The 16,105-nt window shown below is 38.0% G+C and overlaps 1 protein-coding gene across 2 annotated transcripts in view; it reads left to right on the top strand.

Annotated features, from left to right (window-relative positions):
• Positions 1–1,476: 1,476 nt before the first annotated feature.
• LOC122076817 (zinc protease PQQL-like) overlaps positions 1,477–16,105 on the top strand; it is a 37,032-nt gene continuing 22,403 nt past the window's right edge. The window contains exon 1 of one of the 2 annotated variants that reach the window (XM_042642390.1): positions 1,477–6,082. In XM_042642390.1, the coding sequence (XP_042498324.1) occupies positions 6,041–6,082 (42 nt within the window). In that variant the 5' untranslated portion in view covers positions 1,477–6,040. The remainder of the gene's footprint in view (positions 6,083–16,105) is intronic. The other variant, XM_042642389.1, reaches the window with a different exon arrangement.

Below are 16,105 nucleotides of genomic sequence, written 5' to 3'. Positions count from 1 at the left end.
GGCCTCGCATATGAAGCATCAGTAGCTACCTCGAATACTGTGTCAAAATCTGGTAGGCATAGAATGGGTGCCTCTGTCATCTTCCTCTTCACAAGAGCGAAGGCTTTGGTCGCTGTAGCTGTCCATTCAAACTTCCTTTACTCGACTTCATATATTCAGTAATGGGTGCCATATAAACCTCCTATAGAAGGAAGCCAAACCATAGAAGCTACTGACTTCTGTTAGTGTCTTAGGTAGAGGCCAATCAGTGATGCTCTTGATCTTCTCCGGATCAACTTCAACCCCTTTGGATGACACTATAAATCCAAGGGATACAACCTTGGGCAGCTCTGCATGGAGTACTCTCAAGACTTGCGTCAAGTGCTTCATATGCTCTTTTTGGTTCTTACTGTATATCAGAATATCATCAAAGTAAACAACCAAAAAACGACCAATAAAAGGACGAAGTACCTGTGTCATAACTCTATAAAGGTGCTAAGTGCGTTCGTCAGACCGAAAGGCATGACTTTCCACTCATATAAGCCATCCTTGGTCTTAAAGGCGGTCTTCCACTCATCCCCAAAACGGACGCGAATCTGATGATAGCCACTCCTCAGATCTAATTTGGAAAAGACCTTTGCCCTGGACAGCATATCCAACATATCATCTAGTCGTGGTATAGGAAACAAAGATTAAAGTATCGGTATCGGATGCCGTATCGGTCGACCAAAATTAAGATACGTATCGGAGGGTATCGTATCGTGTCGGAGATACGCTAAGATACGCTAAAGCTACGCACATAAATGGATATGAAACACCTTTTTAAACACTTTTGCATAAAAAATTATTAAAAAAAACTATTGATAATATGTATTATGCATAAACACTAAATTGAGGGTATCGCACTAAGAATTCAAGGTTTGTAGTTGTCCCATAAATGTAAAATCCTTGTTCCCAACTTTGATTTTCACTTTAGTTAGAGAGAAATATGGCTGGCAGCAACTTTGGAACAAAAACCCCTCAAAAATTGTGTTTTCTGAAAAATACCCATCTTGGCCATTATATGACCGTAGCGCACTGTATCGATACATACCGATACTCACCGATACGTACTGATCGATACATACCGATTCTCACCGATACGTACTGATACTCATCGATACGTACCAATAGATACATACAAATACTGATACTTACCGATACATACCGAAACGTATATTTCACCTCGATTTTATATTTTCCATAGAGTATCAGTACGTATCGATAGTGTATTGGTGCATATCGATATGTATCATAGGTTATATATCGATACAAAATGATTTTAAAAATTCCATGTATCGTATCGGTGTGTGTCGTATCGGTCTGCTAAATTTAAGATACGTATCGGAGGGTATCGTATCGGTATCGGAGATATTTTAAACCATGATAGGGAACCTATACTTAACTGTTATCTTGTTGATAGCACGACTGTCCACACATATACGCCAAGAACCATCCTTCGGCGTGAGTAAAGCTAGTACTGCACAAGGACTCAAGCTCTCCTCAATGAAAACCTTCTGTAATAATCCATCCACTTGCCGTTCCAGCTTGGCATGCTCAGTAGGGCTAAGTCTGTAAGCGGGAAGGTTGGGTAAAATCGAACCTGGTACCAAATCAATAGCATGCTGTATGTCTCGCATGGGAGGTAACTCATCTGGGAGATCATCAGGGACTAAGTCAGAAAAATCAGATAGGAGCTCTCTGATAGGTGCACTATGCGTTACCTCAGGCTGGGGAGTGACTTCCCGAGTAACCAGAGCCATAACCATTCCAGTCTCATGACTTGTACGTAAGATCTGCTTGCGGGTAATAGCTAGCCAACTCCTTTGTGGGCATAGCTACTACCTTCTTCTCTATGTCAATTTCCTTATGATTTGACCTTAGGGATCTCTTGTGTCGTATTTTAGCCGACAGATTTACCGGATAGAAAGTTGTAGGAACACCCTTCCATATGAAAGTACACAAATTTTTCTTCCCTCCAACCATGGCATCATTGTCATACATCCAGGGACGACCAAGCAATACATCTGTGAGTATCATTGGGATCACATCACATCAAACTTTCTCTTCATACCGGTAAAGTTTTAGAGGAATTGAGCACCTCTTGTTCACCTCCAAGGTATTACCATTCAGTAAGGATACCTTGTAAGGCTGAGGATGTGGGTCAGATTTCGAGGTTGCTTTCTTCACAAAGGCTTCGGAAACAACATTGACACAACTGCCACTATCAATGATAATCTGACAAGTATGCTCACCTTACTTCATATGATTGTAGAATATGCAGTTACGTCGGCAATCCTCTCCTTTGGTTTCAGCCACCAAGATGCAAGTAACAATATTTATTCCATGAGTGCCATCCTCATTAGTGTCTTCCATATCATAGTCATATCTACCATCATTATCATCATCATCATCCAAAGGATAAGGGTAAAGAGCTGACTCATCTTCCTCATTGGAGTCTTCAACCTCAGCTACTGCATTAACCCTCTGCTTATGTAATCAAGACTTAGCAAAATGTCCTACCTCTTGGCAATGGAAACATTGTGCCTTATTACTACCTGTTATGGGTGCCTTTCCTTTGTGATCAGCCCGTGGAGGAAAAGTGGACTTTGGAGGTGCTGTGCTACTAGGTTTAGTGGCTGAAAAATTCTTCTTTACCTCCCCAGCTTGAAAACCAAACCTTCTAACTGGCTGTGCTATAAGCTCCTCTGCTTGTAGGGCCTTGTCAAAACAATCCCTCATTGAGTATACATCAACAACTCCGATACCCCTGTTAGTTTCAGCTCGCAATCCCAGTCGAAATCGAGAAAATAGTTGTCTCTCATTCTTCCTGATGCCTGTACAAGAGTAAAATGTATCAAACCTGTTCATTTACTCTGCAACAGACATAGTCCCTTGACGAAGAGAATTCAGCTGGTCTTGTATGCGAGCTCTGAAGTTGCATGGCAAGTATTTGTCGGATAGCTCAAGCTTTATCTCCTCTCAACTAGTAGGTTCTCTACCACGATCTTCCAGTTCATGCTCATAGGTCCTCCACCAATCAAGAGTAGCCTTAACAGCTTAGCACGAGCTAGTTTCATCTTCCGTTCCTCAGGTAAATCATAATAATCAAAATAGTCATCTGATATGTTGGGGGTCATGTCTTCCATCAAACTCCTTCAGATCGAGCATGACATTCTGTGAGTCTCCAGAGTGCCTCTGATATGTGGGACGTTCACTCTCGAAGTAACCCTTTATATGTTCTTCAAAAGTAGGTTGTACTACAGGAACCCTCTGGGGTGCTCTCAGATTAGGGTTTGCTCTCCTGTTAGTCAACTGAGCAACTACGTTCACTGGGGCTTTCAGTTCGGGTGTTGTACGTGAATCACTGGTAGGCTGTTGTGGTGGGGTCTCTTCATTCAACAACCTGGTATTCAATTCAGCCTGTAATGCTTGTTGTTCTGCCTTCATCTCAGTCCGCAAAGCTTGCTGTTCAGTCTTCATATTTTGTAGCAATTCCATGATAGAAACTAGGGTGGTGGTGTTGTTCTCAGCCATGCTCTGATACCACTTAATATAGGCTGGATTTGACAACCAAACCACACCCAAAACTGCAGGAACTTATAAACCAAAGAACAACAAAAGTCACCAAGAAACCCAACAACACATTATTCTAATAAAACTGGACAGCAGGTTCTGAAACCTTGCAGTGGATCACAACAGCTTCAGGAAAACTCAATAGCAGAATATTAAGTAGATATGAAAACTCAGATTACTAGTTAGAAGGTCCAGTCCATTGTAAGGACAGCCATCAACTTCAACACAGATTAGGCAAACAGAATCGATTCCACAGATCAGCAACACAGTGAATAAACAAAACCAGGAGGAGCCTTTAGAACTAAACCAGGAACTGAATAAGTGTATTAACAACTTCAAATCAATCACACATGATCAGAAGTCCAGAAATCAGCAGTCATATCAGCAGAGAAATCGATTCCAGAAAATAGAAACTACAGGCCACTAGAAGACAAAAGTAGGGAGATTTTTAATATCTCTCTACAGGCTCTTCAGAAACAGTCCATACTAGGGTTGATCCTTAGTAGTACATGGACAAACAATCGACCAAAATCTGGGCTCAAACTGAGGGCTGGAACTGCTCTTTTCAGAGACGGCCGATTGGAGCCAGTTGCAGGAATTCTGGGCAGCAGAATGATAGATTAAATACCTGGTTGCAGCAACAGTATTGGCTTGAATATAAATTGCAATGAAGACAAAGAAACACTAAGAGATCCTCCTGGACTTCACACCGCAAGGAGTCACCTGGATCAGACACCAAGTCCTTCTTCCTTGATCAGAGACAAGGAACAGCCATAACAGCTAGCGGCAGCAGCAGCAACAAGGTTTTTTTGTTCAATATCAATATCAATATCGTGGGCCTTAGTATGGTGCCCTTCTTTATTTATAATGATGGGGTATAGGATTATAAAGAATAGAAACCCAAGTTTCTAAATATTGACTAAATAAACTACCCACATGTAGTTACTAAAACTGGAAAATTGTAATCTAATGAAATTAGAAACTAGCTTAAAACAGAATTTAGAAACTAATTTTAAGACTGAAAATAGAAACTAAATTAGAAACTATAAGTAACTAATAACCCCATCATAGCCCAAACCGTGGGCCATTAGAAGCAGCCCTGGTCGTCCTCAGCCACTATGGTGATGGTCAACCCTCTTCCTTCTTCTTACATATGTCTTCAGCTCTGCATCACCTAGTGAAAATCTAATTAACTAACAACTACAGAATCCTAAAAAATAAAACTTTTTAATTCCTAGTTACAACCAAAATGGAAACTAATTAGAAATAGAAACAAAATAAGAAAGATCTTCTAAGAATCCAATCTTATGCTGTCACCCATGGTCCCACCAAGGATCTCCTAGAAGAGAGAATAGACCCCTACGCAAGAAAGCATTCTGGCTTCCCAAAATAAATGCAAGCTGTAAAGAATCCCAAATTTTCTCCTTAATTTCTGTCCTGATATATCTCCTTAATGGGAGCTGGCCTGGGGTCTTCCTTGTATGATGCTGATTGCATCCAAAATCCAGCTGAAATGGGAACACGAAATCTAGGAATACACCTATAAATCTGGAAATATTTTTTTATAAATATCCCCAAGATTCTCTCCCATGCAAACTAGCATAGTATCCTTGGAGTTCTTCCAATTTTGGGAATTAACTACCCTACTACTTAGCTGGTTGATTTCGTAGAAGGGGCAGAATTTGATTCTTCTTAGGTTGACTCTGACATCTGTCCATATCTGGAATATAGCTCTGCTGGTTGGTGTCATATCTTGGTAAATTGATGGCTATCCTGGGCAGAAATTACCTTGATTAGTAGCCCCAACATAAGGGCCAGATTTGAACCTTCTTTGAAGCCCGATTGTTGGGCCTGCACTGCATCATATTATGCTGAAAAATAACATAATAGTACTGTAATTTGTAAATGTTATGAAGTTATTAATGGAAATTTTTTTGACTTACCAAAGTATAGACTATAAATTACACTCCCAGCCTTGTGCAATGGATGCATAAGTTGCTCTCGCAGCGGTCTTCTCACGGTTTGTTAGGTTCTGTTCCTTTACCCAAGAAAAAGAAAAAGTGAAGAAAAAATAAAATATGTAAATTTGCTGTGCTAATTATCTTCCACAGTTTCTGCCTTTCTGGTGGTTGAATTAGGTTAATTTAGGCTAATAAGACATTTTCATATCTAGTTTCACTCAATTTTCTGTAATTTGGATACATTTTTTCTGCAGTGACATCAATTTTCATCATCTTCTCCACTTGACAGCCTAGTTAAGACGGTCTTCAGGATCTCAAATATATTTGGGGGCCTTCTTCTTTGTGTTTCATATCATCTACATTTTGACAAATTGTTTTCTTATGCTCACCCCCTCCCAAATAAATAAATAAAAAAATCCAGGGATATCTTGCAGCAGCGTGAGTTTTCAAGCATTGGGGTCACAGAGTTACTTCTATCAAATGGCATGAGAGTTTGCTACAAGTGCACGGATTTTCTTGATGATCAGGTACTAATTTATTATCTTTAGAATTTACGTGGATAAGTGTAATACTGCACCACAAGAAGGAGATCATAGACCATAACTAGGCTAAAGATCTTACAAGTGTATGAAAAGAGAAATGAGATTATAATAAAAAAGAACACTTAATAACTTAAGAAAAGTGTTACATAAAAGAAAGTTGACGGTTGGGAGGATGAACGACTCAGGGATTGAAGGCAACTTCTCAATTTACCCCCGGCAGCTGATATTAGGTCTTTGAACGGCATGGTGCCCCTCCAACAACTAGCTTCTGTTTCTTGTTCCCGTCTGAGAACAAGGACACTGCCCTGCCACTCGACTGAAAGGAGAGGACTTCCGCCTGTGGTGTGGTCCAACCCATGGGAATCTCATTACCTCATTTACAAGAAAGAAGAACTAAAGAGTAGATATCACAAAACAAACTTACAAAGAAAAGAAACTTGTCTTCACATAAGGAAAGAAAGAAAGTAAGTAAGAAGGCGAGAAGGAAAGACTTGGAGAAGGCTGCGAGAGAGTCAGTCCTTCAAATGAGAAGAGCTTTCTTGTGATAGCTATCTTACATTATTGACAGACACTTACAAGACATGCACCGCCATATATTGGACACTTGGAACTACTACTTAGGGGAAACTCTTACAAGTGAAGGAGAGAAGAGTAAGTGGAGATACTACCTAATAAATGAAAGACAAAAGCCTAAAGCTATAAGTGAAGGTGGAGCTCAAAGAGTGTGTGGAGTTGTATCTAGAGTTGTCTCTCCTACATGGAAGGGTTCTTCCCCTTTTATTTAAGGGGTGAAAACCACTACAATTGAAAAATTAAAATGTAAATGGGTAAATTACATGAATAGTGAACAATGAGTAGTATACTAGCAACGACTAACATTATTCAGTAAACCATGAACTGAGCATGAACAAGTTCCTACATGGGTTTGGCCTCACTATTTCCCATTTGATTCTGTGGGATCCTTTTATTCACTGTATTTCTTTAATGCGATCCCAGTTTCAATAACCTTGATTATGGGTTTGCTATGGGCCCAAAAGTGATCAATATCTCAAATTGAATGAGTATTGGCAATTTCATAAATATTCAGAACAATCTTAAATACTTTTGGAAGAGATAAATAGGAATTGGGACAAAAAAAGAAAAAAAAAAAAGGATGTTTCTGGAATTGTAAAAAGCATGGGACAAAACAGTAGGAAGTTTAAAAATGGACTTTTGTGTAACGTAGTAGCCGTCCTTAGGTGTAAATAGGAAAACATGTCATCTTCAACCTTGTAACGGGGACAACAATCAGTCACACAATAGAACCAGGTTTGAGAAAATTGATTGAACTCTCTCCTAACCTTTGAAATATAATGAAATTTGAGGACTGAGCATAGTTGTCAAGGCGTTGCCTAGGCAACGACTAGGCGTCCAAGCGGCCTAGTTGGAGTTTGGGCAACTGTTACCTTATTGCACTGGTGCCTTACTGCAAGGCACACCACTTATTTATGTCAAATATCATTTTATTTCATTTACTTAAGATATTACTCATAAATAAGCAAATATCTCTTATTTGAATCCAATAAAAATAGTTTAAAAATCAAATTCTAAAAGACAAAAAGTCAACCACTAGTCCAAGAAAAAAAACGGAATTTTTTGTTGCACGGGCGATTTTCAACTTTCAAAAGCTGGGGTTTTTTTCTTTTTCTCAATTCTGAAAATTTCATTAATCTTAGCATGGTAATACATTGCTAAAAATCGAAAGTCTAGTAAAATAATATTGTTTTTATATCCATAAAATTATTTTAATTTAGATATTTTAACAGCATTTGTACACTTTAAAATAAGTTTGCCCGGAACATAGCTTTGTCAGTAAAACTCAGATATAAGTAATTGTAGATTTGTTGGAAAGCTGGTTTTGTGCTCTACTTAATACAAAATGTCTCATCTAAAAATAAAATCATTTGACCAGTCAAACTTATTATAGAACAAATATTTATCTAAATGTTGATTTTTGATGACTTGATGTTGATCTTTGATGATTTGATGTTGATTGTACTTGATGTGGCTTAATGTTGATTTTTAATGATACAAGGTATATTTAACATACTAAAAATGTTAGAAAATAGAGAAAATAAAAAATAACACCTATTTGCCTCAAGGTGGGCGACTTGCATAGTTTTTAAGGTAGTAAGGCGACAGAGGCGTTTGAGGGTCTTTCGGAGCGCTTTAGCGATAAGGCGGGCATAAAGCGTCGCCTTATTGACTAAAGCGTTCCTGTGTAATTTTTTTTATAAAACCAATCTATTTCGCTCAAATCCTAGTTGAATCGTATTACTCGTACGCTAAATAAATATTAAAGGTTCATATTTCATACCAATGTAAGATATTCATCAAGAAAACAAATCAATAAAGTGAATAAACTAAGTTCATCTTCATTAATCATCAATCATCGATCATCAATATACAATCATCAATCATCAATCATCAATCATCAAACATATTAACATAAAATATAAATACGTAATTATGAAACAAAATTATAAATATAAAGAAAAGAAGACAAAATATACAAGTATTTATTATATTTATCTCTATGATGTCAGAATGAGTGCCTAAGCCCTAGGGTCATCCACTATATTTCTACTCTTATCAAAGAAGTAATTAAGAACTTAGAATTAAAAAATATCGAAAGTAAAAATCGAGATGCCAAATATAATGGATGAGAAGTGACTAACCTGGGGATTCTTAATCATTCTAAAAAAATTCAATGGAGAAAAACATAAAATAAACTAAAATGCTAAAAATTTAGTAAAAAATGAAAGTTCAAGGACTTAAAAAACTTTAAAGTTCAAAGACTCAAAGACTCAAAGTTCAATCCAAATCAGTAATTAAATTAAAATCTTCTTCTTCTTCATTCTGTTGTTGGCTTGCATCATTTGGAGCTATGCCATAATCGTCCTCAATGTTTTCATCATCACGAACATCCTCTTCACTCATCTCATCCTCTTCTTCATCTGAAGAATTCTCAAGCTCAACCCTCCTACCACGCTGGGTATAGCAAAGATTGGTTCCACTGGTAAATGCTGGAGCCCTCCTTGCTCTATTGTGGCCTTGATATTATGAAGATGCCCCAAGTGCTCTATCAACATCTCTCCAAGTGAGATCATTCTCAGGATGAACTAATTCATCCTCTGATTCACCAATCATCCACTTCACTACTCCAATTAAGCTCATTAAGCACCAATGGATTGTAGATTCTGCATTGTTCTTTTCTTTCTTGGAACCTTGCTTGAAGTTGGCGATTATACTGAATGTAAACAAGATCATTTAACCGTTAGTGCTCTAACCTATTCCTCTTCTTGGTGTGAATCTGAAAAACATTAATAATATGAGGTTATCTTCAATAAAACCATATTAAGTGATGTACAAGTACTCCGAACTCAATACTCACAATTTCAAATGTGCTCCAATTGCGCTCACAACCAGAAGATGAGCAACAAAGACCAAGTATGCGCAATGCAACTTTTGAAAGGTCAGAAGCAGAACTTCCATGTCGAGACCACCAAGAGACTATAAATATATAATATAAAAAAAAAATAGGTTAAGTAAAAAATCAACATACAAAGTTCTAAACTAATTAGAACTTTAAAAAGAAATATACTTACTAGGATTCAACTTGTCCCTTTGTCTAATCGCCATGTCCTTTGAAAAACTTCCTTGAGCAGAGGTATACTTGTCAATCTGGAGAATGATCTTATCTTGCAAGGTTTCATCAGGCACCAACCTTGCAAGAACATCATTAAAGGCATCACTTGCTTTTTGAGCAAAGTCCAACTCATTATCTGGATTATCTGTTACTGCCTTAAAGAACTTGTTTGGATTGAGGAAAAAGACAGCTAAATATATTGGTCCATCCATCATAGTCTCACAACGGTGATCAACAATCCCTGTGATTTCCTTCCATTGTCTCCAAATTTTTTTTTGATGTTCTTTGGCCACTTGCATTGCCATATATATTTTAGGCATAACAGGCAACTCATTACCATCTACAATCTTCAAGAGTTGAAGAAGAGGCTGTGATGCTCTTATACAATCCATCACACCATTTCAGAATGTTATAGCAAACACAATCTCAGAAGCTTTCTTCCCTGTCTCTGTAGATGCAAGCTTAGAACGGGACCATTCATCATCAACAAATAATTTTTTCAAAGATTCTTTGTGCTTGTATAAGCTCTGGAGTGTTAAAAAGGAAGAGGCAAATCTAGTCACTCCAGCCCTCACTAAGTCTCCCCTTGTTTTTTGCCTCATAGCTTCAAGAAGGTGAGTGTTCCTGTAGATCAATGCAGTTAATTTCCTGCCCTTCGATATAACAAACATATAAGAGCGCAATTTGCCTATGTCCTCCATCATAAGGTCTATGCAATGAGCTACACATGGACTTCAAAACAACCTTTTCCTTTTCTCCATTAGTAGTCGACTCATTGCAACATAGTTGACAGCATTATCAGAGATTACTTGAACCACATAATCTTCACCAATCTCTTCAACTTTACTATCAAGTAACTTAAATAACATTTCAGCTGTTTGTGATTGATTAGATGCATCCACAGACTCAAAAAAAAAAGTTCCCTCTGGATAGTTGACAAGAAAATTAATTAGGTGCCTTCCTCTCTTATCTGTCCACCCACCAGACATGAGTGTGCACCCATATTTCCTCAAATATGCTTTATACTTCACCTTTAACTCATCAATTTTATCCTTTTCAGACTTCAATAGAGGCCCCCTATAGTCATGATATAAAGGGGGCTTGAAACCTTGTCCATATTGACTAATAGCCTCTACCAATTCCTCAAAACTCCTTAACTTCAAAGCATTAAATGGAACACCGCTTTCATAAGCCCACCTTGCAAAGTAAGAACGAAATTTATCTCTTTCTTTTTCTCCTCTTGCACGGTTCTCCATTGTTGTCTGATATGGACCTTTATCCCGCCTATCTGCAACCACTTCTTCAGGAGTCCTCCTCACATGCTTATCCATGGGACCCCTTACTTATTGTTTGGATTTTGCTTGAATGATAGCTTTTTTTCTTCTTGAAGTTGTCTTAGAGCTAGGGATAGGACATGAGACCCCCAAATCGGATACTATATTCTATTGTGGTCCCGTTACTTCTGTAGGTTCATCACTAACATCCAAATCATCCAAACAATCAAGGTTCCTCTTCCTCTGGTTCTTTAAGATTGCATCTCTCATCTCTTTAGCAATTGCTTCCGTTGTTTTCGTACACTTGGCTACATCTCCATAGCCACCAATAAGATGTTGCTTCAATCGTTTTATTCCTCCTTTGACATCCTTCCCACAAAGGGTACACTTAATCCAATTTCTGTCTGATTCGTCAGGCCAGTATCCGTATTTCCATCCAGGATCATTTGATTCAGCTCTCATTTTTGGATCCTTGCTTGGATCAATCGTTGACTGTGTAGTAGCAACAGTACTTGTATTTTCACCCCCACTGCTACCACCAACTGTTTCCATAGATGAGTGGATTCAAATTGTCTCATTGTCTAACACTGTAATGTAAAAAGGTAATTAGAATAAGAAAAAGGTAATAAAAGGGAATAGTACTACTATAAGGGAATATTAGCCTATTAGGTAATAAAAGCAAATGCCTCCATTAAAGAGATATGGGAAAATCAGAATAAGAAAAAGAAAAAAATACTCCAGGAAAAATAACCCAGTTGTATACTTATGTATCCAGAGATATGAGAAATTGAGAAGACGGAATAAGAAAAAGAAAAAGAAAAAAAAAAACACATGGAGACATTAACATGATAACATAAGAATCCACTCATCCAGTTGAATACAGAAGCTAACTCCATTCAAGCTCTTAGTTTTCAGTTTAAAAATTATAAAACAGATTAGAGAAGAATGGAAGAAAAAATTAGAAAATACTCAACATAGAAAATAAACAATGACATATCTGAGAATTGCATACAGAATTACAGATAACAGATCAAAGTGTGTGTGTGTGTGTTAAAGGGAGTAGAGGCTGGAGGCTATCATTAACTATTTCTAGTCTAAATATAACCAATTAGCCACTTCTTGTCTTCTTGAAAAGTGAAAACAATACTTAAGCAAAATTGCAAAAAGCCTGTTTGCTAACTTTATTGCATCGGAAAGAATAAGCCAGAACTCTAAATACAATTATTATCACTAAAAGTTTAAAGCAAAATTAAAAATAAAGAAGAAGGAAGAAGAAGGGAGAAAACACACAATGTTGTAACTCGTAAGACTCACCGTAGGAAGATAAAAAAAATTGTTAAAGACTAGAGAGTCGTTACATAAGAGTCGTAAGTCTCACCGTAGGAAGAAAAAAAAACTGTTAAAGACTTGAGAGTTGAGAGTCATTACAGTCGTACAACTCTCAAGTCTCACCGTATGGTGTATGATGAAGATGAAAGAAGGAAGAAGAAGGGAGAAGAAAGGAGAAGAAAGGAGAAAAAAAAAGCGCACAAAGAAAAGAAAAATCAGAAAATAGAAAATAAACGATAACATACCTGGAGAGAGTGGAAGAAACATTTGCCGGGGGTCGCCGAAGGCTGCCGGAGGAGAATAATAGTCGGCAGAGAAGTCGCCGAAGAAGAATTGAAGGAGGGACGAGGGAGTGAGGGACCTCACCGTCGGCTTTGGGGTTTTGCGATTTGGAGCGGAGACTGAGAGAGATGCGATTTGGGGTTGTCTTTTAACTTATAAAGTTTTTGATCCAATGCATCACATGTGCATCAAAACTTATACACCTGCCAATGAGAAAATTTAATTTGGAATCTTCATCAAGCAATTTTAAAACTGTGTTTTATAAAAAAACACTCATAAGGCGACCGCCTTTGTCATAAGGCATCTTAAGTGAAAAAGGCATCATAAAGCGTCCTTAAGACGCCTTATGCTATAAGGCGGCTGCTATAGCCACTTCATGTAAGGCAGAGCATTGCCTTAAGCGACGCCTTATGACGCCTTATGACAAAGGCGGTCGCCATAGCCACTTCACATAAGGCAGAGCACTGCTTTATCATCTCTTGACAGCATCAGCGCCAAGGAGCTAGCAAGGCAACGCCTTAAAAACTATGGCGACTTGTCGCCCAAACGCTTAGGCAGCCCTTTAACGCCTTGGTGCCGTGACAACTATGGGACTAAGTTCCTAACCCCTCTGCCTCTTAGAAACACCCAATAACGCCAGTAATCAGGTATTATGATGAAAATAATTGATTAATACAGATTTGGGCGATGATTCAAAAACTAGACCTGGGTATGATGTATGAGGGCTTCTATGGATTGACCTGAACCTGTTTGGGAACTTAGACTAAGAATAGGGTCCAATTTGGGTTTTGGTTCGGTAGGATATTTAGAATCTATTTATATGAGAAAGATTATGTAAACTTTTATTTTGGGATAGTTAGGGACATAGTTTTTAAGGCGGTAAGGCGACGGAGGCGTTTGAGGGTCTTTCGGAACGCCTTAGCGATAAGGCGGGATAAAGCGTCGCCTTATCGACTAAAGCGTTCCTGTGTAATTTTTTTTTATAAAACCAATCTATTTGGCTAAAATCCTAGTTGAATCCTATTGCTCATATGTTAAATAAATGTTAAAGGTTCATATTCATACCAATGTAAGATATTCATTAAGAAAACAAATCAATAAAGTGAATAAACTAAGTTCATCAATCATCAATCATCAATCATCAATCATCAATTATATTAATATATAATATAAATAAATAATTATGAAACAAAATTATAAATATAAAGAAAAGAGGACATAAAAAATATAAGTATTTATTATACTTACATCTATGATGCCAAAATGAGTGCCTAAGCCCTAAGGTCATCCACTATATTTCTACTCCTGTCAAAGAAGAATGAAGCTCACCGCTGCCCGAACAAGCTCACCGGAGCAAAATGGTCGCTTGGATCAGTGGTTATTCCTTGTTTCTTGATTCATTCTCAAAGCCCTTTCTTAAAACCCTTGACAAAATGCAAACCCTGTTTGTGAATCGTGTTTTTGTTTTGTTTGTTTTGGTTATTTTTGGTGGAGTAAAGCTGATCCCATACATCTCAAGTGTTAACAAAACCATACACCTACCAATAAAAAATCTATATTTGGAATCTTCATCAGTAATTTTAAAATGTGTTAAAAAAAAAAAAAACCCATAAGGCGCCACATCACATAAGGCGGAGCACTGCCTTACCATCTCTAGACGCATCAGCGCCAAGGCGCTGCTAAAGCGTCGCTTACCAGCGCCTAAAAACTATGGTTAGGGATGTAAATTAAAAGAGAGAGAGAGAGTCCTGGATTTGTGCAAGGGAGTCCCAATTGATGGATTGGGGTGCCCACCTCTATTCATTATATAGAACTTCAATCAGCTATTACAAGTCCTATTACAAGTAAGATATAAGTCCTACTAGGAATAGGAAGTCCAAAACATAATAGGAAACTAATATAAGCATACTAACTTCTAATTAGACATTAGTTCTAGTTTAATCCTAGTTGGACTAGGAAAACACCAAGGGAGGAGCCTCCCCTTCTCACGATGGACTTCTAACACTCCCCCACAAGTCGGAGCATAGATGTTAATCATGCCCAGGTTGTTACAAATATAGTATACTCTACCACTCTCCAAAGACTTAGTGAAAACATCTGCAAGTTGTTCTGTGTGAATATGACTTGTAGAAATAAATCCTTGTAGCTTCTCTCGTACAAAGTGACAGTCAACCTCAATATGTTTTGTCCTCTCATGGAACACTAGATTGGATGCAATATGGATCACAACTTGGTTATCAAACCACAACTACATAGATGAAATGCACTCAAACCCAAGTTTTGTCACTAACTGCTTCACCCATATCAACTCACAGGTGACATGAGCCGTGGCACGATACTCAGACTCTACGCTCTACCTAGCCACAACTGCCTGTTTCTTGCTGTTCCAAGACACAAGATTACCACCAACAAACGTACAATACCTAGTAGTTGATCGCCTATCAACAGGAGGTCCAGCCCAATCAGTAGCATAGAAACCCTCAATGCAACAATGTCCATGATCAGAGTAAAGCAAACCACGACCTGGAGCCTTTTTGTGATATTGTAGAATACGAATAACAACATCCCAATGAGATGTTTATGGAGACGTAAGAAACGGATTCACAACACAGACATGAAAGGCAATATCAGGCCTAGTCACTGCCAAATAATTAAGCTTTCTCACCAATCTTCGATATTTCTCAGGATCATCTAACAAGTCACCACTTTCAACTGTAAGTTTCACATTCGGATCCATAGGAGTATCTAAAGGCTTGGACCCTAACAATTTCTGTCAGCAATTCCAGAACATATTTCCTCTGAGAGAGGGAAATACCTTTTCTTGACTGAGCAACCTCAATACCCTAGAAAATACTTTAACTGTCTTAGATCCTCGGTCTAAAACTTCTGTTGTAGGTGTGTTTTTAGACTTTGGATCCCTTCAGTATCCTCTCCAGTTATGACAATATCATCAACATAAACAACAAAATATATCCTTCCTGTGCTAGACTTCCGATAGAATACTGAATGATCACTGTCACACCTTAACAAACCAAACTCACTAACCACATCAGTGAACCTGCCAAACCATGCTCGAGGAGACTGCTTCAAATTATACAGAGATTTTTCAGTTTGCATACCATATTGGACTCCCCCTGAGCAACAAACCCTAGTGGTTGCTCTATATAAACCTCTTTATATAAATCACTATGAAGAAAATCATTCTTCACATCGAGCTAATATAACGGCCAATGAGAAGAGCAGCAGGAGATCAGAATACGAACATAAGCTAACTTGGCCACAGGAGAAAAAGTATCCAGATAGTGACAGTCATTAGGGTTAGGTGGCATGGATCTAGGCATGGAGGTGTTCTAAGTGAGCAGAGCTGGCCCGTTTGGTGACAAGATGGAAAAAAATTAACTGATATGGTAGTGTGCAATTAAGACCTGTGTGTAG

Source organism: Macadamia integrifolia, chromosome 4 (assembly GCF_013358625.1).
Source record: "Macadamia integrifolia cultivar HAES 741 chromosome 4, SCU_Mint_v3, whole genome shotgun sequence".
Classification (NCBI taxonomy): Eukaryota; Viridiplantae; Streptophyta; class Magnoliopsida; order Proteales; family Proteaceae; genus Macadamia; species Macadamia integrifolia.
The sequence above is the reverse complement of the archived record's forward strand: the minus strand, read 5'-3'. Positions and strand labels throughout refer to the sequence as shown.